Genomic DNA, 23205 nt, shown 5'->3' with positions numbered 1-23205 from the left:
AATATTTTAATTCTCGATACAACTTCATCATTAAGTTATTTCATAAAGATCAATATCACCAATGTTGATTAGAATTAATATCACTATTTCTAGTCATCAAAATTTTCTTACTCAAATCCTCAAACTCTTAAATATTCTAATTCTTGAAGCAAATTTTATCATTAAGTCATTCCATAATAAAAATCAATAACTCAAAAATTGATCTAAATCAAAACTATATTTTTCTTATAAGCAAAATTAATGTCTCTATTCTAAGTAAGTATATCAATTTTCTTTATCTAAACATTAACAACTCTTAATTAATCGATTCATTATCAAATTAAATTATAAATAACTCCAATCCATCTTTTGTAGAACAATCGATAATATCAATAGATAACCTCAATCTTTTTCATTCAGTCAGAGAAATAATAATGATCAAAAGAGTTCTAACTTCAAATTTTATTATACCCTGGAGATAAATATTTGAGTATAATAATCTAAGATCGAAATCATTATTCGATAAACAATCTCAAATTCTTCTTAATAAATAGAGAATTATAAAATTTAATTCTAGGATAGAGAAAATTTATCTCTAAATATTCTAAATCTAAAATAAAAAATCAAAGGTCCACTCATCCTAAAATTAGGATGCTAATTATTTTTGTAGCATAGTAGGTGAAAGCACTACTTTTAAAAATCACATTAGGATATCTAAAATAATTTAAAATTTTTAAAATATTATTCTTTCTAATATCAATATTTTTCTTGTATCAAACTATATCATCTATCATAATTCTTTGACTCAAAGAATCAACATTCCTGACTTACTCAAAGTAATCCAGATTACCATGCTTCCGTTGCGCCCCTCTGATCTAACAATCAAAATTTTTTAGCTTTACCAAAAAAAAATTTGATCAAATTATTTCTTTACCTTATCAATAAAAAAAAAAATTAAAATTTTAAATTTCAATTGAAGCCAAAGATTAACTTCTGATTCTCATTCATACTTCTACTGGTATCAATAATCTTGATCAACCCTTGAGTCCAATATCATATTTAAACCATCATACAGATTTACTATAATCAATATGAATCAAATCTTAATTCTCATATCAATTCAATTCGATAATTTTCAAACCAAAAATCTTTATAAGTCAAATTAATGAAGAAAAAATCCTTCGATGCTCCACCAAATTTGGACATAACCAGAATATATAAGAATTTCAAATCATTATTTTTTTTTAAAATTTCTATCATCATGATCTTCAATATCTATCAAATATCCTTTCATAACAATCATACAAGCTTCAAAAAAATCAAATCTCCATTTAATAGTAGATTCAATTAGAGACCTCGTTAACAAAAGCAAAGGAACTCCATATCAATTTCTAAATCCAAAATTTCTAAATTATAAATTCACATGGATCCCTTAATCTGAAATAAATATAAATCAGATCTTTTATCTTAATCTGAAGATATCAATTTTTCATTAACAACCTCAACAATAATATCAGAAAATCTCTTGATCAACTTAGATACGAAATCTTTAAATTGAAATTTCATACACATCATGTAGTCTCCAAGAGACATAATAAGATCCATTATCTAGATCTAAGAATGATGATTAAAGATTCCAGTATGATGAATATCCTACAATCTCAAAATCAATTTCATGAATAAGAAATAGGCTTCTTTGCAATATCTCCAAATATGCATTCATCCTAATATGCCACTTTATATATGATCCACATACCAAGTTCACTTTCGATAAATATTCCAATCAAGCATCATAAAAAAAAATTTTCTTAGCTCATTCTGAAATAATATTTTATTATCAAATCTTTATCTTGCCAATAATAGTCAACTTCTCAACTAGAAGTAATATCATAGTATTATTCTCACATCGAATTTGAACTTACAATTTATTTGAATAACCAATGATCAAATTAATAACCACGTTGCACAATAAAATTTTTATGTCAATTCTTTTGTGATTACTTTCGATCAAGATCTAACTAATCATATCATGATCTATAGATTATCCATTATATTTCAAACTTCATATGTCATAATCTCTTGCGATCCTTTTATACATAATCTTAATATTAAATCAAAAATTATAAAGATTTCTTCCACTATAATCATCAAAGATCTACAGTATAATGTCCCTAGTGTCTATTCACTTACACCCATTCTATATCTGATTCTATGTTTCATAATTCATCCACTTATGCTCTGATACCATATTAATTGTCACGCCCATGACCTGAGATTGTGAATCGAGGGTCATAGCAACTGCCGCATACTCATAGAAAATTCTTCCCATAAGCATGCAAGGCATCTTATCATACTATCCTAAAACAACAGCAGAATAATTAGTCAATAATTTAAATCCAAAATATAACGATCTAATTTTTTTCTTTAATGTCTCAATAAATTCCACAATGATTCATAGTCCTTACTTAAAATTCAATAAGACTTTCAACCAAAAATAAAAGTATAGAGATTCTGCTTCTGACCACTCTTCCATTCATATCTTGTATCATCTTAATTCCTCAATATCTGTAAAAACAGTAAAAATAGGAGGTAATGAGCTAGACAGCCCAATAAGCAATGATCACTTCTCAACAGATTTCATCAGGCATTTAAGTAAATAATTATTTATAAAAAATAAGCATATAGAGTTCATTAATTCGAAATCAATTTCAATTATGCAACATAATTCATGTCAAATTCATTTTTTTTCGAAAATTCAAGTTTCTTTCCAGATTTTAATTTTTTTTGTTCTTCAATTCTTTCCGTCAACCATGAACTATGACCATATTATTCTTGTGGCAGGGTCATAACACCGCGTATCTTCTTGCGGTGAGCTGCGAATCATCTGGCAGCAAAGTCCTTTGAAACCGCTAGTCTCTCTGACGATTTGTTGCTGGTCTCTCTGGCGACGTAAACCCTCAGGACAAATCAATTGCCAACGTATATGCCTCCATTGGCAGGGTCCTTTACATAGTCAGGTTATCAATTCATATTGTTCTTATATCAGAATTCTTCATAAATCATATTTCATATTCTAATTTCAATAATAAAATATATAATCATGTAGTATCGAAATCAATCAATATAATGCATCATAAAATCAATATGTTCAATCATGCTTCATCACAACATTTCAAATAAGATATTTTCATAACAAAATACCATTCATCCAATTCATGCATCGTTTCACAAATCATGTCAGAAAAATACATTATAATTTACCGATAAATTTAAAAAAAGTGAAACATTACTTACCTCAAACGCATTTCAATAAATCCACATAATTCTATAAATTTTCTTCCAAAAATTCTGTTCGTAGATCATATTGCGATATCCCATGATCAAACATCTACAATCCTATACAGAATCAATTTCAATAATTAGAAAGAATACGAATACCATATTTCAACGATTTAGATTGGGTCCAATCATCTAATTTCATCTAATCAAAATCTAATTAGGACCTTAACGATCCAAAGTTTGACTATCAGATCAAATCGAATTTGAAATGATAGGACCGAGGTTTCTTCATCGATTTCATAAAATCAAGTAGAGAGAGACAATTAGAGGAGAGAGAATTTATGAGGTATAATTTGAATTGATCAGGTGACACAATCCAACATTATGATTGGTCCAGTATCTCGAGTGGTGAAATCAACATGATCAAATCATGATTAAAGCGGGATCATGGATAATCAAATTGAAAAATATCGGATCTGATCAAGGTGAGTGCCAGCACACTGCCCGACAACTATGGATCAGGGTTCTTCATTAGAATCAGATCAAAACTATTGAAAGAAATTTCTTCATTGACTAACCTTTTTAGAGAGAGAAATAAATCAAAAGAGAGAATATTTTAGAGAGAGAAAATTTTAGAGAGAGAAAATTCATCTTGGATTTTTCAGACAATATGATTCAACAAATCCGATCGATCAGATCAAATCATGCTGAAATTATCATGTAGACAATTCAATAAAATCATGAGAAATAAAATCTAAAAATACCTGATCTGATCAAAATGGATGTCGGTGTACCGTCCGACGATCACAGATCAAAAATCCATTACGAGGATCATTTAAATTCATCATCATTCTTCTCAAAATTTTAGAAATCTTAGGAGAGAGAAATAATCGAGAGAGAGAATTCTAGAGAGAAAAAGTAGAGAGAGAAAGTCCAATTCTAGAGAGAGAAAATACTAGTTCAGGCTGAAGGGAGAGAGGGAAGAGAAAGAAACTCTCTTTCTCATATTTTATTATTTATATCATTATTTATTAATTTATTAATTTTATTTTTTTCTTTCTTCTTTTCTTTCTTTCTTTTTTTTTCTTTTTCTTCACGGAAGAGAGAGGAGAGAAAATCATATTTATTATTATTATTTTATTATTATTTTATTTTTTTTCTTCTTCTTTTTTTTCTCTCTTTTTTTTTCTTTTTCTTTTCTTTTCGTTCTTCTTTTCTTTTTCTTTTCTTTTTCTTTTTCTTTTTCTTTTTCTTTTCTTTTCCTCCTCCTCCTTCTTCTTCTTCTTTTCTTCTTCCCGGACTTGCTTTAACTGAAACAGGGGATCTTAAATCCCCTCATTGGAATTTCGATCGACGGTGCAGCCAGCGTGGGGTGGCCGTCGGCAGGAGGGGGGATGACCCAACGACAAGAGGAGGGCCAAATCGGTGGTCGGCGGTGACCACCGGCATCGAAAATAAAAAAAACGTCAAAAATAAAGATTTCTTCCGTAACAAAATCCGGCGACTTCGATCGTCGGCGAGCGTGCACACAAGTATGGAAAGGAAAGGAGAGAAGAGAGGAAGGGGAGGAGGCTTACCTCCAACGCCGGCGAGGCTTTTCCGACGAGCAAATTGGACGTGCACAGGTCGGTCTTCCGCGGTAGTTTTCCGGTGATTGCCGCCGACTGGGCTTAGGATCTTCGGTGGAAGGGAGAGAGGAGGGATCTCCTCCTTAAATAGAGCGAGAGGAGGGATCTTTTCCAACTCCGATTGGGAGCCGACGAGAGGAGGAAGAAGACTCTCTTCGGGAGTCTTCTCCTCTGTTTGTTTGTTTTTTTTTTGGACTTTGATGGGCTGGGATTCTTTACTCGGGCCGGGCCATCACAGTATTGAAGGTCTCTTTGGTTGTGGCTCTGACTCTTCTTTGGAAGATCATCTCCTGCCGTGTATCCTATCATTGTACGTGCCTGATATTAGTAGTATAAAATGTGGCTATGCTGGTGATCTCTAAATCTAAACCATGTGGCTCGGAAAAAAAATAAGGTTGTTGTAATGTTTTAAAAGTTGTTATTAATAGCTTAAAATTATGTTGATAATGGAAATTCAAATAATAACCATTATCTGGTTGATCTCCCATGGCAAGGGTTGTGCGCTAAAATAAGATATTATGTTCAGACTCAAACCTTTGTGCACAAGATTTTAAAAAAAATTGGTGGACAATAATTCTGTTGTAATAATCATGATGGTAACAGTCATTACATTTATTCTCATATAATTATTTCATTAATCACTAACCAGTCCGCGCAGACCTGGTCAACTAATGACATTTGTGACCATGAAACGGTCAATAACGGTTTAACCGTGAGACCTCCTAACGGCAGGGATTCCATCATGAACGTTATATCCGTTTAAATAAAACAGAAACAACGAAAAAGGAAAAACAAAAAAAAAAAAAAAAACAAAAGAAAACCTCCAGAACGACCAGCCATGCCTCCACGTCTCCGGCGACACCACCCTCACTGGCCGGCGGTGTGATCAGAAGGAGGAGGAGCAGGAGGAGGAGGAGGAGATGATCTCCGCCTCGAGCCTCGACCGCGTGGTCGAGGCGATGGCCCCACTCTACGCCGCCATGACCCTGGGCTACGGCGCCGTCCGGTGGTGGCACGCCCTCACCCCCGACCAATGCACCGGCATCAACCGCTTCGTCTCCGTCTTCGCCATCCCCCTCCTCACCTTCCACCTCCTCTCCTCCAACGACCCCTACGCCATGAACCCCCGCTTCCTTGCCGCCGACTCCTGTCAAAAGCTTCTCCTCCTCACCATCCTCTTCATCTGGGCCCGCCTCCGCCCCCGCTCCGCCACCGGCGCCTCCTCCTCCTCCCTCCCCTGGGTCATCACCATCTTCTCCCTCGCCACGCTCCCTAACACCGTCGTCATGGGAATCCCCCTCCTCCGCGGCATGTATGGACCTCAGACTGATGCTTTAATGGTTCAGATCGTCGTCCTCCAAGCCGCCGTATGGTATAATCTTGTCATCTTCTTGTACGAGTACATGGCTGCCCGCTGCGCTGCGACGGAAGGATGCCAACCGGATGGTTCGGTTCCGACGTTGCGGCCGATGTCGGAGAAAGAGGCTGCTGTTGCTGCCTTCAATGGGCACCTGGTGGAAGAGGGAGAGGGGGAGGCGATCAAGCTACCACCATCGCCGCCGTCGATGTGGGTTATTCTTACAGTGGCTGGGAGGAAGCTTTGCAGGATCCCAAACACTCATGCCAGCTTTTTTGGCCTCATCTGGTCTTTTATCGCTTTCGGGTATGTAAATGTTGCTCATCAACTTTGATTGGTATAATGATTCTGAAAATTTTGAACTGAAAATCTTGAATTTCATTTTTCTCCTAGTTTATGAATTTTTTTTTTTTTTTTTGGCTACAGGTTTGGAATCAAAATGCCTAAAATTATTGATGACTCGGTAACCATAATATCTGGCACAGCCATTGGACTTAGCATGTTCAACATCGGTATGTATCCTCGTGACTATTCTTGCCATGAATGTCTTTTTTTTTTTTTTTTCGATAAACACTTTGATTCTGGCGTGTTGAAAATTTTTTCATGAATCTCGTACAGAAGATTAGAATATAAAAATAATCTAAAAAATTAAAATAAAATTCAATCAATCAATCATACCTTGAAATCTCTGAATAATAATTGATGATTGTTGTCGAAACGTCTTACAGAAAAAGAAATCAACAATGGCCGAATAGATCTTCCTTTCCATCTACACTTTATATCTGTTGGATATAAAATACCCACAGTCGAAGTTCTCAGCGGGATTGACCCTTGCAGGCTCCGTCCCCGACTTCAACCACAGGAAGACTCCGTCCGGACTCCTACGGGAGCCGGGCTCCGTCACCAACTTCAACCATTGGTAAGCTCCGCCCGGACTCTTACGGGAGCCGGGCTCCGTCACCAACTTCAACCGCTGGTAAGCTCCGTCCGGACTCCTACGGGAGCCGGGCTCCGTCACCAACTTCAGCCGCCCGAACTCCTACGGGAGCCGGGCTCCGTCCACGACTTCGACCGCAAGGAGGACTCCATCCGGACTCCTACGGGAGCCGGGCTCCATCACCAACTTCAACCGTTGGTAAGCTCCGTCCGGACCCCTACGGGAGCCGGGCTCCGCACCTGACTTTAACTGCAGGAAGACTCCGCCCGAACTCCTACGGGAGCCGGGTTCCGTCACCAACTTCAATTGCTGGTAAGCTCCGCCCGGGCTCCTACGGGAGCCGGACTCTGTCCGGACTCCTACAGGAGCCGGGCTTCGTCCACGACTTCGACCGCGAGGAGGACTCCGTCCGGACTCCCACGGGAGCCGGGCTCCGTCACCAACTTCAACCGCCCGGACTCCTACGGGAGCCGAGCTCCATCCACGACTTCGACCGCAAGGAGGACTCCGCCCGGACTCCCACGGGAGCCGGGTTCCATCACCAACTTCAACCGCCCGGACTCCTACGGGAGCCGGGCTCCGTCCACGACTTCGACAGTGAGGAGGACTCCGCCCGGACTCCCACGGGAGCCAAGCTCCGTCACCAACTTCAACCGTCGGGACTCCTACAGGAGTCGGGCTCCGTCACCAACTTCAACCGCTGGTAAGCTCCGTCCGGACTCCTACGGGAGTCGGGCTCCGCACCTGAATTTAACTGCAGGAAGACTCCGCCCGGACTCCTACGGGAGCCGAGCTCCGTCACCAACTTCAACTGCTGGTAAGCTCCGCCCGGGCTCCTACGGGAGCCGGGCTCCGTCCACGACTTCGACCGCGAGGAGGACTCCGCTCGGACTCCCACGGGAGCCGGGCTCCGTCACCAACTTCAACCACCCGGACTCCTACGGGAGCCGGGCTCCGTCCACGACTTCGACCGCAAGGAGGACTTCGTCCGGACTCCCACGGGAGCCGGGCTCCGTCACCAACTTCAACCGCCCGGACTCCTACGGGAGCCGGGCTCTGTCCACGACTTCAACCGTAAGGAGGACTCCGCCCGGACTCCTACGGGAGCCGGGCTCCGTCACCAACTTCAACCGCTGGTAAGCTCCGTCCGGACTCCTACGGGAGCCGGGTTCCGCACCTGACTTTAACTGCAGGAAGACTCCGCCCGGACTCCTACGGGAGCCGGGCTCCGTCCACGACTTCGACCGCGAGGAGGACTCCGCCCGGACTCCCACGGGAGCCGGGCTCCGTCACCAAATTCAACCGTCCGGACTCCTACGGGAGCCGGACTCCGTCCACGACTTCGACCGCAAGGAGGACTCCGCCCGGACTCCCACGGGAGCCGGGCTCCGTCACCAACTTCAACCGCCCGGACTCCTACGGGAGCCGGGCTCCGTCCACGACTTCGATCGCGAGGAGGACTCCGTCCGGACTCCCACGGGAGCCGGACTCCATCACCAACTTCAACCGCCCGGACTCCTACAGGAGCCGGGCTCCGTCCACGACTTCGACCGCAAGGAGGACTCCGCCCAGACTCCTACGGGAGCCGGGCTCCGTCACCAACTTCAACCGCTGGTAAGCTCCGTCCGGACTCTTACGGGAGCCGGGCTCCGCACCTGACTTTAACTGCAGGAAGACTCCGTCCGGACTCCTACGGGAGCCGGGCTCCGTCACCAACTTCAATTGCTGGTAAGCTCCGCCCGGGCTCCTACGAGAGCCGGGCTCCGCCCCCGGCTGTGACTGAAGGAAGACTCCATCCGAACTCCTGCAAAAGCTGGATTCCGAGCTCCTCTTGGACAGATGGCTAACTACCTCTCTCTGCCAGACACTCCAGCCGGACTTCAGCCGACAGACCTTCATCCCCTGGCGCGCTGCAGTAACAGCCGCGATTCTGCTCCATTCCCTGCGGCAAATTCCATGCGGCTCCATCACTCCACAACCCTGCTCCACCTCCTGCGATGGATTCCACGCGGCTCCATCACTCCTTGGCAGGCCGTAATAATGGCCACGATCCTGCTCCACTTCCTGCGATGGATACCGCGCGATTCTTCTATCCTCTGGCAGGTCGTGACAACGGACGTCGCTCCGCTTCTCGTGGTAGACTCCACGTGGCACGCCCCGGTAATAGCCATGGGTCCACCCCACTACTCTCCGCAACAAACTTTTTCTGACTATGGGTGGCCCACTGCCAGACGGTTATAGGTGTCACCATCAGTTTGTTACCCCCTCCGCCTATAAAAGGGGAACCCCAGATACGTTATTCCATAAGCTCTTATTTTTACCTAAAAATTCTGCTAAAATTTTTGTTCGAGCGCTCCATTCTTATTGAGGCAGAGAACTGACTTGAGCGTCGGAGGATCTTGTCGGAGCAACCCCACCTCTGATTTAGACTTATTTTGCAGGTCCCGACGGCGATCGTGACTCCCTCGACTCCAGCTTCTCCGGCGCAAGCGAATTTTTGCACCAACAGGATTGGCACTAAAGAAAGGGCCTGTGTCTTCTCAGTATCCTTGTTCTTAAAGGAGCGCTCAACGGGACCGCCCCCGGGCATTTCTTCCGGCGTCCCCTCCTCCTTTCTCCACTCAGTCCTTGCTCGATGCCTCCCCGCAAGGCGTCCACACGATGATCCATGGCCTCCACGGCCAGATCTCAGGCTCCGGCCTCACCCCCTGTTTCCCAACCTCCTCCTCCTCCGACGACGACGGCGGTCGGTGTGGAGCAGTTTGATCTGCTAGCACAGCAGGTCAGAGGCCTCACTGAAGCTGTGCAGGCTATGTAGCAGCAGCAGCAGCCGCAGGCATCAGTGCGCCTGGAAAAGGTGTCGCCGGAACACCAGAATCCGGCGGTGGGGCGGGCCACTTGGGCCAGCCGTCCCGTCTTTCTTGGGAAAACGAACCCGAGGGTGGAGAGCCCTCAATCGGATCACGACTCTATCCCTGAAAGATCTCCGCCCCCATTCTGCCAGAGGACCCTCGAGACTCGAAGTCGAGAGGATTTTCTAGACCGGAGACTCCAAGAGATGAACCGGCGGATTGAAGAACTCCGCCATGCTCCCCCCGCTTATGGTGAAGATATTTGCACTGACCCTCCCTTTTCTCAAATGATCATGCAGGAACCGATCCCGCCAAACTTCAAGCTCCCCCAGTTCGAAAGCTACGATGGGACTTCGGACCCGGTTGATCATCTGGAAGCCTTCCGGACGATGATGCTGCTTCACGGCGCTCCCGACGCCATTCTATGCCGAGCCTTCCCATCCATCTTGAAGGGAGCGGCGAGAAACTAGTACTCGGCTCTGAAGCCGGGTACCATCTTTTTTTTCGATCAAATGAGCCACCAATTCGTGGCCCATTTTGTCAGCAGCCGGCGCCCCCGGAAGGGTTCGGAGTCCCTCATCAATATCAAGCAGAGGGAAGGGGAGTCCATCCGGGCCTACATCAACCGTTTCAACGTCGCGGTGTTGGAGGTCCAGAACTTGGACCAATCAGTCGCAATGGCCGCTCTGAAGGGCGGCCTTCAGAAGAATAACCTTTTGTTCTCCTTGGAGAAGAAGTACCCCAGGAATTTTACTGATTTATTGGCTCGGGCTGAAGGGTACGCCCGAGTGGAAGAAGCCTTCAAAATGAAGGATGAGGAGGCCGCGAGAGAGCGATAGGCGGGAGACTCGAGTAAGACCGCAGTCGAAAAAAGGTCGAGGGAAGCTCGGCCGCGTTCTCGATCCCCTCCTGAGCACAAGCGTGCCCATACTCCGCCCAGGGTACGCAGGCAGAGGAGTCCGGATCGTGGGGTTCGGCGGGGCTCTCCACCGAGGAGGTTCTGCAACTACGCCCCCCTCAATGCCTCGAAGACCCAGGTACTGATGGAGGTCAAGGAGCAGCTCCCTAGGCCAGAGAGGATGCGCACACATCCCAGAAAGCGCAACCCCAACAAGTTCTGTCTCTACCACCGTGACCACGGCCACGACACGGAGGAATACATCCAGCTCTGAGACGAGATCGAGGAGCTCATTCGGCGAGGTCGACTCGACAGGTTCATTCGACGCCGGCCCGAGGGTAGAGAAGATCGGCCAAGGGCCTTGCCGTAACCTGAGCCGTCAAGGAGGGAGGAGCAGCCCGGAGATCGACCTCCAATCGGGACTATCGACTCCATCGCCGGAGGGCCACAAAGAGGAACAGACCTCCCACAACCATGGAACCCGGGAAACCTATAAATGTATCGCTTACGATTTCGCCTTGAATCTAAATTCCTTTCGACTTGGCATGCTCCCCCCGTTTGGCATGGATTTGTCACGACTGGGTATAACCCCTTCATACAATTAAAACAAAGTTATGTTAGGAACGGGAGGAGAACCTCATCCTAACATAACTAAAATGAAAGTCCGATTATCTTGAGATCGGATTGGGGGAGAGGCCTTGCAGCGCCCTAATGTACCCCCACAGCCATGTCAGGAACAGGAGGAAAACCTCGTCCTGATATGAGCAAAGTCAAAGGCCCGATTCTTTTAGACCGGATGGGGGCAGAGGCCTTACAACGCCCTAATGTGCCCCCACAGCCATGTCAGGAACAGGAGGAGAACCTCGCTCTGACATGAGCAAAGTCAAAGGCCCGGTTCTTTTAGATCGGATGGGGGGAGAGGCCTTACAACACCCTAATGTGCCCCCACAGCCATGTCAGGAATAGGAGGAGGACCTCGTCCTGACGTGAGCAAAGTCAAAGGCCCGATTCTTTTAGACCGGATGGGGGGAGAGGCCTTACAACGCCCTAATGTGCCCCCACAGCCATGTCAGGAACAGGAGGAGAACCTCGTCCTGGCATGAGCAAAGTCGAAGGCCCGGTTCTTTTAGACCAGATGGGGGGAGAGGCCTTACGACGCCTTAACGTGCCCCCACAGCCATGTCAGGAATAGGAGGAGAACCTCGTCCTGACATGAGCAAAGTCGAAGGCCCAGTTCTTTTAGACCGGATGGGGGGAGAGACCCTTGCAATGGCCCTCACGTGCCCCTGTGGCCCCGTTGGAAACAGGAGGAGAACCTCGCCCTGACAGTGACGAAGCCCGACCGCCCGATAAGATCGGATAAAGGGGAAAGGCCCCTCGGCGGCACCTTCACACTCCTACGCAACCCTGCAAAAGGTGAGGGGGGGCCCTCACTCTGAGAAGAGGAGAGAAATTAAAGAGGAAGAGCGACGAGCAACGTCGAAAACAGATGAAGGACAAACCACGCCAAAGACCTAAGGAACCTGGTCCCAACAAAGACGGAAAGTTCCTACCAAACACCCCCGGCCTCTAAGAAGGCTCTCGACGCAGGTCAAGAAGACAGCGACATCTCCAAAGCGATGCGGAGTTCGGACCACCAAGCTTGAGCCTGCAGTCGTGAACGACGAGGAAAACAAACCAGCGCATCGACGACTGGGTACCCCCCAACGACGTCAACATCGGACAAGTCGAACGACAGGGGAAGTTCGGCGGACGATAATTTAATACAATATGCGGGCGAGGTAACACAAAATCTTCTTTTCATTCCATTTGTGAAATATACACCACAAAGCCTAGAAGGCCAAAGGAAGAAAAGCAAAACGACAAAAGGAAAAATGTATACATGAAAAGACAGAAGGATAAAAAGAGCCCTAGGGAAGCTCTGCTCCTTCCGACCTAGGATTATCTGCTCCACCCCTCATCCAGGACTGCCTTAGATTCTCAATTTCTTCTTCCAGCTCTCTCCTTTTCAGCAGCGCGTCTTGGAGCGCCCGACGAAGTCGCTGGCTCTCGATCTCCGCCTCTCGATGCCTCTTTCTCAGGACCTCAGATTTTGCCTCCGCGTCCGTGACGGCCTGCTGCTCGTATGCCAGCTGGATCTTCAATTACTGCAGCTCAGCCGTCCTTTCCCCAAAGGCGACAGAAAGCCCTTCGACGGTTCCTCTCAGGGACTGGAGTTCACTGGAATCCCGGGCAGAAGTCAGCTGAGCCCTGTCAGCCAGCTGCCTCTGAAGACGGGCGACTTCGTCGGTCGCCACCCTGAGTCTCCCTTTATATTCCTCTACCTGCCTGCGCCAACCGGCCCGATGCACATCGTAGCTCACCTCGGTATCCTGAAGCAGCTGCTGAAGGTCGGAGACCTTCTTCGACCACTCCCGATCGCCGTCGGCCTGGGCCAAGAGCCAGGACGAACTTCCTCCCAACTGGCCGATCTTCTCCATCGCAGCTGACAGTTCCACCCTGAGAGCGCTAATCTTGGCAGCTTGGGCCCAAATTCGACCGCTGGCGCTCTTCTTGCATTCCTCAAGCTCCTTCGCGAAGTCCGCCTTCCTCCGGCTATACTCTATGATCCCCTTCACGTGGAGATTCTGAAAGTGGGTGGCCTCTGCGGTAGCTTCAGAATGACCCTCCCTCAATCTGCGAAGCTCTCCTTCCATCTTTTTTAACTTTTTTGTCAAGTGAAGGACTTCCTTCTTCAGCCGCTGGATCGTCGACTTCAGCGGAATCCCCAGGGGCAGGGGAAGTGCTTCTGCAGGACACTGCCATCGGAAGACAAAAATGTCAAGACACGACTCACCACAGAAAGAAAAGCAGAGAGAAGAAAGGGAGGAGGGAGAAGCCACCCACGACAAGAAATTCAACTTTATTGATTGGATGATTCTTGAAGACAAAAAGAAAAAGAAAAATTGCGGTAAAACAAAAGTACAAGGTCGGAGGTCTCAGACCTCAGGGGCAGGGGTTGGAGAACTCGGCATCCCTGGAAGGGAGGCTGCGGCAGCAGTAGTAGCGGGTGAGGGACCGGCCTCGTCTTCAGACTCCTCACCCAGGAAGCTGAGGTCGAGCTCCAAAAATTTACTGGCCACCTTCTCCTGGCAGAGCTCGAACCTCTTGATGAATGCCTCCTGGCCGAAGTGAACGTTCAGGTCCCTCATCTCCGCGGAGGTCTTGAATTCCTCTACCGCAAGGACCCTGGCCTCCGAGACCAAGACTGGAATCTGCTCAGCCAAGTTGGCGACCTCGGCCTCCACCTTTCTCACCGTCTCCTCCAAGGTCTGCTTCTCCTCCTCCCGTGCTTGTTTCTCTCTTTTCAGGGCCTCTTGGAGGGCGACTACTTCGGCTGTCTTTTCTTTAAGGTGAGCGACCTCAGCCCGACAGCGCTCCTCCACCTGGACGGCGTCCCTCCTCGTCCGGTTCGTCGCTTCGATATTGGCGAGGAGCTGGTGCCCAATCTACAAGGGCGACAAGGGGATCAGAACAAGGGCCAAATAGTCGGTTAAGAGAAGATTTGTTTACCTCGAGGAAGGACCCTAGGGAGTCCCAGACCCGCTGCTCAGGATCGGCGCGGTCGATCCTCTCGATGACTTCGGGCAGGATGCAGCCGTCGATCAACCGCCTGATCAAGTCTCTGTCGTTAAAGAGATTCTCTGGCTCCTCTTCGGAACAGAGGGACTCATCCGCGGTGGCTCGGTGGCTACTCACCCTGCGGGCCACCGACTTCCTTCTCTTCCCCCTCTCGACTACGGGCGCCTCCATGGGGCGGACCCCCGAAACGGGAGCCCCAATAGGTGGACTCCTCGAAGAAGCCCGGGGGGCCGTAGGTTCGGCGTCCGAGGGAATGTCGATCGCTGGAGCCATCTGGATGGGCGCAGCCAAGCTCGACTCCTCCGCCCTGGCCCTCTTTGCCGATCCGGAGGCCGCAGCACCCTTTCTTTTGTGGGCCTTGAGGCCCCTACCAAGCATCCGTGCTGCTTCGGCGTCCATTCCTTAAAAAAAAAAAAAAAGAGAGAGAAAGAGAAAGAGGAGAGAGATCAGAAATCAGCAATAGAATGAAAAAGGGTGGCACAAAAAAAAAGGGGGAAAGAGAGAAAGAAAAGAGAAAGAAGAAGGACAGGAGAAAAAGAAGAGAAAGGAAAAGATGAAGTACTCGCAGGATCCTGGGGGCTCAGGCCAATGTTGAACAAAAATTGCTCCCTCAGAAGGTTGGAAAGGGAAGGGGCGGAATAGGCGAGAAGCTTCCGGACAGCCTGGAGGTCATCCTCCCCCAGACTGGGGGCCCGGCAGACAGAATCCCTCAGAGAGCCCTAAGGGGGCAGGCCCAGCCTCAGGGTCGGGCAGTGGACGAAGAGGTATTTTTCCTTCCAGTTGTGGATTGAAGAGGGGGCACCTTTCAGCAACCCCTTCTTGCTGAACTGAGGAGAGAAATACCACTAGTCCTTCACCGAAGGATGACGCTTGAAGGTATAGAAGTACCTAAACAGAGAGAGGGACGGTTGGACCTCGACTACATGGCAAAGGGAGACAAACCCTATCAAAAACCTAAAAGAATTCGGAGCAACAGAAGCCAAAGAGATGTCTAAGAAGCGAAAGAGGGCGACAACAAAGGACGGAAGCGGAAGCCGGAGTCCGGCACGGAATGCCTCCTGATACAGGCAAAAACGATCGGGTGGGGGAGTGTTAGCCCGGTCGGAGGGGCCAGGCAGCTTCAGGTCGTACTCCGGAGGAACTCCATACTGAACCCTTATCAGAAGGAGTTCATCCGGAGTCAGGGAGCATGGAATGACGCCCGACGCAAAAATCGGGCGAAGCCCAGCCCAGATGCGGGTTCATCTACAGAACGAGGGACCTGGGGGGTTGAGGCGGAAGAACTCCCGAAACCGCTGGGAGCGGAAGAGCCGGAAGACATTTCGAATAACTTCGAATGAAGACTCTAAAGATCCCGAAGAAGACGGACAGGACAAAGGACGGGAGATCGGAGGAGACTAACTCAAAGGAATACAACAGAAAAAAAAAACGGCAAAGAAAAGGCCCCTAAGTGGCGGGAAGAAAGATGAAGGTTCTGGGACTAACCTAGATCGCTCAGAGGGATGCAAAGGGGTGGGGACAGGGATGACTTGAAGGGCGCCTATGGCCCGAGAAGACGCTAACAGAAACAGGGCTCTCGAAGGAAGGACAGATACTGGTAGAACTCTAGAGCAGAATAGGGCCCCTAAAGGTGGAAGGACGGGATTAAATAGACCCTGGGATCCGGCGCCATAATGATCGCGAATCCCCCCAGGCCGGCCCGCGCTCAACACGTGTCTCACTCACCGCGGCAGGCGGCTAAAAGCGGCTGATGGTTGGCAGGGTCATTATTGCACCGTACCTGGGCCAGTGTACCAGCGGAAATTTCGAAGGGTCCCTTTGTATCGCCTCGATTCGAAAAGACTCCAGCACGCGCACATTTAATGCCAAAATATCTGGGGGCGGTCGTGCGCAGGATTCGAGGGGACAACTTCGGCTATGCCAATCTCTCTGTACTTCCTTCATTCGAAATTCAAACTCGAAAATAGGGAGACTGGTGTTGGGTATAAAATACCCACAGCCAAAGTTTTCTGCGGGATTGACCCTTGCAGGCTCCGTCCCCGACTTCAACCACAGGAAGACTCCGCCCGGACTCCTACGGGAGCCGGGCTCCGTCACCACTTCAACCGCTGGTAAGCTCCGCCCGGACTCCTACGGGAGCCAGGCTCCGTCACCAACTTCAACCGCTGGTAAGCTCCGTCCGGACTCCTACGGGAGCTGGGCTCCGTCACCAACTTCAACCGCCCGGACTCCTACGGGAGCCGGGCTCCGTCCATGACTTCGACCGCAAGGAGGACTCCGCCCAGACTCCTACGGGAGCCGGGCTCCGTCACCAACTTCAACCGCTGGTAAGCTCCGTCCAGACTCCTACGGGAGCCGGGCTCCGCACCTGACTTTAACTGCAGGAAGACTCCGCCCGGACTCTTACGGAAGCCGGGTTCCGTCACCAACTTCAACTGCTGGTAAGCTCCGCCCGGGCTCCTACGAGAGCCGAGCTCTGCCCAGACTCCTACGGGAGCCGGGCTCTGTCCACGACTTCGATCGCGAGGAGGACTCCGCTCGGACTCCCACGGGAGCCGGGCTCCGTCACCAACTTCAACCGCCCGGACTCCTACGGGAGCCGGGCTCCGTCCACGACTTCAACCGCAAGGAGGACTCCGCCCAGACTCCCACAGGAGCCGGGATCTGTCACCAACTTCAACCGCCCGGACTCCTACGGGAGCCGGGCTCCATCCATGACTTCGACCGCGAGGAGGACTCCGCCCGGACTCCCACGGGAGCCGGGCTCCGTCACCAACTTCAACCGCCCGGACTCCTACGGGAGCCGGGCTCCATCACCAACTTCAACCGCTGGTAAGCTCCGTCCGGACTCCTACGGGAGCCGGGCTCCGCACCTGACATTAACTGCAGGAAGACTCCGCCCGGACTCCTACGGGAGCTGGGCTCTGTCACCAACTTCAACTGCTGGTAAGCTCCGCCCAGGCTCCTACGGGAGCCGGGCTCCGCCCGGACTCCTACGGAAGCCGGGCTCCATCCACGACTTCGATCGCGAGGAGGATTCCGCCCGGACTCCCATGGGAGCCGGGCTCCATCACCAACTTCAACCGCCCAGACTCCTACGGGAGCCGGTCTCCGTCCACGACTTCGACCATAAGGAGGACTCCGCCCGGACTCCCACGAGAGCCGGGCTCAGTCACCAACTTCAACCGCCCAAACTCCTACGGGAGCCGAGCTCCATCCACGACTTCGACCGTAAGGAGGACACCGCCCGGACTCCTACGGGAGCCGGGCTCCGTCACCAACTTCAACCGCTGGTAAGCTCCGTCCGGACTCCTACGGGAGCCGGGCTCCGCACCTGACTTTAACTACAGGAAGACTCCGCCCGGACTCCTACGGGAGCCGGGCTCCGTCCATGACTTCGACCACGAGGAGGACTCCGCCCGGATTCTCACGGGAGACGGGCTCTGTCACCAACTTCAACCGCCCGGACTCCTACGGGAGCTGGACTCCGTCCACGACTTCGACTGCAAGGAGGACTCCGCCCGGACTCCCACGGGAGCCGGGCTCCGTCACCAACTTCAACCGCCCGGACTCCTACGGGAGCCGGGCTCCGTCCACGACTTCGACCGTGAGGAGGACTCCGCCCGGACTCCCACGGGAGCCGGGCTCCGTCACCAGCTTCAACCGCCCGGACTCCTACGGGAGCCGGGCTCCGTCCATGACTTCGACCGCAAGGAGGACTCCGCCCGGACTCCTACGTTAGCCGGGCTCCGCACCTGACTTTAACTGCAGAAAGACTCCGCCCAGACTCCTACGGGAGTCGGGCTCCGTCACCAACTTCAACTGCTGGTAAGCTCCGCCCGGGCTCCTACGGGAGCCGGGCTCCGCCCCCGGCTGTGACTGAAGGAAGACTCCATCCGAACTCCTGTGAAAGCTAGATTCCGAGCTCCTCTTGGACAGATGGCTAACTACCTCTCTCCGCCAGACACTCCAGCCGGACTTCAGCCGACAGACCTTCGCCCCCTGGCGCACTGCAGTAACAGCCACGATTCTGCTCCATTCCTTGCGGCAGATTTCACGCGGCTCCATCACTCCACGACCCTGCTCCACCTCCTGCGACGGATTCCACGTGGCTCCATCACTCCTTGGCAGGCCGTAATAATGGCCACGGTCCTGCTCCACTTCCTGCGACGGATACCGCATGATTCTTCTATCCTCTGGCAGGTCGTGACAACGGACGCCGCTCCGCTTCTCGTGGCAAACTCCACGTGGCACGCCCCGGTAATAGCCACGGATCCACCCCACTACTCTCCGCAATAAACTTTTCCTGACTATGGGCGGTCCACTGCCAGACAGTTACAGACGTCAGCATCAGTTTGTTGCCCCCTCCGCCTATAAAAGGAGAACCTCAGATACGTTATTCCATAAGCTCTTGTTTTTACCTAAAAACTCTGCTAAAATTTCCGTTCGAGCGCTCCATTCTTGTTGAGGCAGAGAACTGACTTGAGCGTCGGAGGGTCTTGCCGGAGCAACCCCACCTCCGATTTAGACTTCTTTTGCAGGTCCCGACGGCGACCGTGACTCCCTCGACTCCAGCTTCTCCGGCGCAAGCAGATTTTTGCACCAACAATATCTGTCTCCTCAATGAGATAGGTCCGTCCTAAGAATGTAGAGATCTTGATGTCCTAGGATTTTTTTACGGATAGATATCAGTGGAGTAGAAATCTAGTCCAATTAGTAATGTCAATGGGTCCATCTATCACAGAGCCTATTAACCGAGTTAAACCTATACCGATATCTGCTACATCACGTGACTAAGATAATAGGACCTAAAATAATAATAAGATCATTGGTAATCATGGGCTCCTTAACCATTCATTCAAATGACAACTTAGCTAATATTTTTGTAATGCATCAAAATAAGAAAATAGTCTATAATTAATGGAAGCTCATTTTATGAGAATTTCTAACATTCTCCCATTTAGACAACATTGATTAAGATCTTTTTTTTTTAATTTAAAAAATAGATTTATTATATATATAGTTTGAAAATGACTCTCAGGCTACGTACACCTCATATGGCTAAACATGTAAATGGCTTAAATAAATAACATCTTTAGTCAAAAAATTTGGTTTGCTAAAATGATAAATATTGAATCACTGCAGTATTCTTATCATTTATTGATATTAGACTCCTCTATGATTACAAATATTAGTAATCTTATCGATATGGATTCTAGTGATGTAGTGTATGCAGTGTAAACTTTGTATCTTGTGATTAAAATATATAAAGCTCGTTATCAATCCACTTTATGGTTTAAAATAAAATCTCTTTATGCTTTCTAATGAAAGCTACAACGATTTTAAACTTGTGTCATTATTTCATCATATATCTTAAGATAAATCTTTTATGTCTTAAGATGAATTATGATATCAATAATATCTGTTAGGAGTAATTTAGAATGGATCGATGATATATGAAGATTCAAGCCCAGTATGATCCGTTGGATCTATCTCAGCGCCTTACAAGTGGCCAAATTATTATGGTTTGCCCGATCTCTGATTGGCAAATATCTGTCTCGACCCCTGATCGGAGGCTATTCTGTCCAATCTCCAATCGATTCATTTTTGATTGAACTCTTGATCGAAAAACTATCAGTCCCAATTCTTTGTCAGCATATTACACTCTCTGATCTCTCCTCATAAGAAGATTGATCGAGCATAGATCCAAAAGGCAGGTGCCAACTAGCCATAGCTGTCAATGCTATATGGGCATAACCACTTGATCCGAGAATCTTTCAGGTGTAACCATCTGATCCTGAGAATCACAACCAAATAACCACACCAGATTTAGTCAACCTGTCTATTAAAAATAGTTATACAGCCGTCTTCTCTATAAATACTCCAACCTCGAGGATTCAAGTAAGTAATCCATCTCAGAGAACTAAAACTTTACTTCTCTATTTGTGCATTTTGACTTGAGTATCGAAAGATCTTCATCAGAGCATAATCCTTCGGTCCAAACTTTTTTGCAGGTTGCTTCAACATTGTGCTTCTCAATTTTCTGATGTCAATCAAAAATAAGCTGCAACATATAGAGGAAGGGCTGAATCTCAGGTCCTATAGAAAGAAGTAGATAAGTCAGAAACTCTCAAAGATGGCTCCACGTAGGACTTCCTCCCGGTGAACCAACACCTCAACCTCCCGACAGGTGTCGAAGGAAATAAATCACTCTGCTCCTGCACCTCCGACAATGGTGGAAATTCCTGCACCGGTGCAGCAACCTGCGACGGTGACCGTAGAGCAATTCAACCTGCTTTTCCAACAGGTGCAGCAACTAATAGCTATCGTTCAAGCGACGATCCAGCCTCCATTGGCACCACAATCAATGAATCAAACCCAACGATTGGTAGCGGATCATACTCAAGAGCCGAGGAGATGGCGGTCTTCGAGTCTTTGGTCAGGGCATGTTTCAACCCTTGACTGGCGATCTCCTCCACACTCTGAAGCGCATACCAATCGGGATGTGAAAGTCGAGCAAGACATCAAAAAATAGATCAGAAGATCCAGCAGATTTGCAACAACTCATCAACCCCATCCGAATAGGTTCGATTCTGAATTGCCTTTTGTGGCGAGCATCCTCTAGGAACATATCCCTCCAAACTTTAAGGTTCCTTAGCTGGAGAGCTATGATAGGACCATAGAATCCATCGATCATGTCAATAGCTTTCGAGCAGTCATGCTCCTTCAAGAAGCTTCCGATGCTATCCTGTGCCGAGCCTTTTCCTTCACTTTGAAGGGAGCAGCCTGACATTAGTACTCCAGTTTGAAGCCGGCTTCTATTCACTCTTTTTGGTAGCTGAGCCAAGCCTTTACTGCCCCCTTCATCACCAGCCGACGACAACAGAAGCACACGGATTACCTCCAGATCATCAAGCAGAAAGAGGGCGAGTCTATTCGATCTTATGTAGCTCAATTCAATAGGGCTATATTGGAAGTTTGTGATCTAGATCACTCGATCGCAATGTCCATCCTAAAGGGTGGATTGTTGATAGACGACTTCAAAAAGTCACAGTTGAAGATATTTCCTCAAAATTTTTCAAAAATGTTGGCTCGGACAGAGAAATACGTCCGATTAAAAGACTCTCTGACAGAAAAAACCACTCGAATAACCCCAATTGTGGAGAATCAAGAGCAAAGTGAGGCTCGCTCGCCCAAGTGAAATGGTGAAAATCGCTGTTGTTCAAGATCCCCATCGAGGAGAAGGCATATTTCATCAAAGAGGAATCATTCACCTCTGAGGCGATTGGATGATCTCACTCCTCTAAATACTTTTAGGAGAAAGATCCTAATGGAGGTGCGAGCTGAGCTACCTCCACCTTCAAAGATGTGGACAAATCTGGGGCACCGCGATCCAGACAAGTATTGCCTCTATCATCATGACCAAGATCACGATACTGAAGATTGTTACTAGCTCAAGGAGGAAATTGAGCATTTTATCCGAGAGGGGAGACTGGATCGATTCATCCAACGATAAGATCTTCCATGCTGATATCCTCCAAGAGTCGGATAGCAGTAGCAGAGATATTCTGCGTTTCAGCAGCAACAGCGCCAACCCCCTCTGCCTCAATCTCAGCTGACACCAGCACAACCATAGGAGGAGGGGCAGGCAGCAGTAGAAGATCGACCTCTACAGGATGAATTCATATCATAACTGAGGGGGTCGTCTGGGCCGATGGAGCCGCATGTGGTGAAGAGGCCTCGGCTCAAGGAGCCAATGATCTTCACATAACAAGATGCTGAAAGTATACAAACCCCATACAATGATGCGGTGGTTATTACTGCTGATATAGCTGACTACAATATACATCATATTTTCATCGATAATGAAAGTTCTGTTGATATTTTGTACTTTGCTGCTTTCACTGAATGAGGTTTGTTCTCGAACAGTTGAATAAATTCAGTACTCCGATCCAGGATTTCTTCGAAAGTTCGATAATTCTGAAGGAGACTATCAGATTGCCTCTTATCTTGGGAGCCAAACCCAGGCAGACAACTGTTCATATTGATTTCTTTGTACTTAACCTGCCATCAGTCTACAATGCAATATTTGACCGACCAAATCTAGGAGCGCTGAAGGCAGTGGTATCGAGCTACCACTTGATGATGAAGTTTTCGACGAAAACTGGAGTGGGGCAAGTCCGAGGCAATCAGGCCATGGCCCGACAATGTTTCGTACTAAGTTGCAGATGGAGGAACAATAGACAGCGGCCCAACCTGAACTCCTAATAGGTTTGGATGCTCGTGATGATTTGGCCGAGGAGCATGCTCGGCCGTCCAAAGATCTAGTGGAGATCCCCCTAAGGAAGAAAAATCTCCATCAAACTATAAAAATCAGGTTATCCATAGATCAGGTAACCAAAGCTCAACTAACTACTCTTTTGTAGAAAAATACGGACTTATTTGCTTGGATGGCAGTAGATATGCTTGGTATAGATCCAGAGGTGATGACTTATCACTTGAGAGCGGATCCGATCTTGCACCCTATAAAATAGAAGAAGAGAAGCTTTGCCCCAGAGTGTCAGAAAGCAATTGCTAAGGAGGTGGACAAGCTGGTCAAGATTGGCATTATCCGAGAAGCAATGTATCCTGACTGGCTTGCTAACGTGGTGCTA

The 23205-nt window shown here is 48.2% G+C and overlaps 1 protein-coding gene across 4 annotated transcripts in view; it reads left to right on the top strand.

Moving 5' to 3' along the window:
* The first annotated feature begins 5693 nt into the window (after window positions 1–5693).
* Window positions 5694–23205, top strand: part of LOC105033358 (probable auxin efflux carrier component 9) — a 53005-nt gene continuing 35493 nt past the window's right edge. For all 4 annotated transcript variants that reach the window (XR_012141602.1, XR_012141601.1, XM_073258279.1 and 1 more), the window contains exons 1-2: window positions 5694–6549; window positions 6670–6755. Coding sequence is in view for 2 of the 4 variants with exons in the window: in XM_073258279.1 (XP_073114380.1) it covers window positions 5807–6549; window positions 6670–6755 (829 nt within the window). In the remaining 2 variants the exon portion in view is untranslated. The remainder of the gene's footprint in view (window positions 6550–6669; window positions 6756–23205) is intronic.

Source organism: Elaeis guineensis, chromosome 5 (assembly GCF_000442705.2).
Source record: "Elaeis guineensis isolate ETL-2024a chromosome 5, EG11, whole genome shotgun sequence".
In the NCBI taxonomy this organism is placed as follows: domain Eukaryota; kingdom Viridiplantae; phylum Streptophyta; class Magnoliopsida; order Arecales; family Arecaceae; genus Elaeis; species Elaeis guineensis.
Note: the sequence above shows the minus strand (reverse complement) of the source record. Positions and strands in the feature narration are given on the sequence as shown.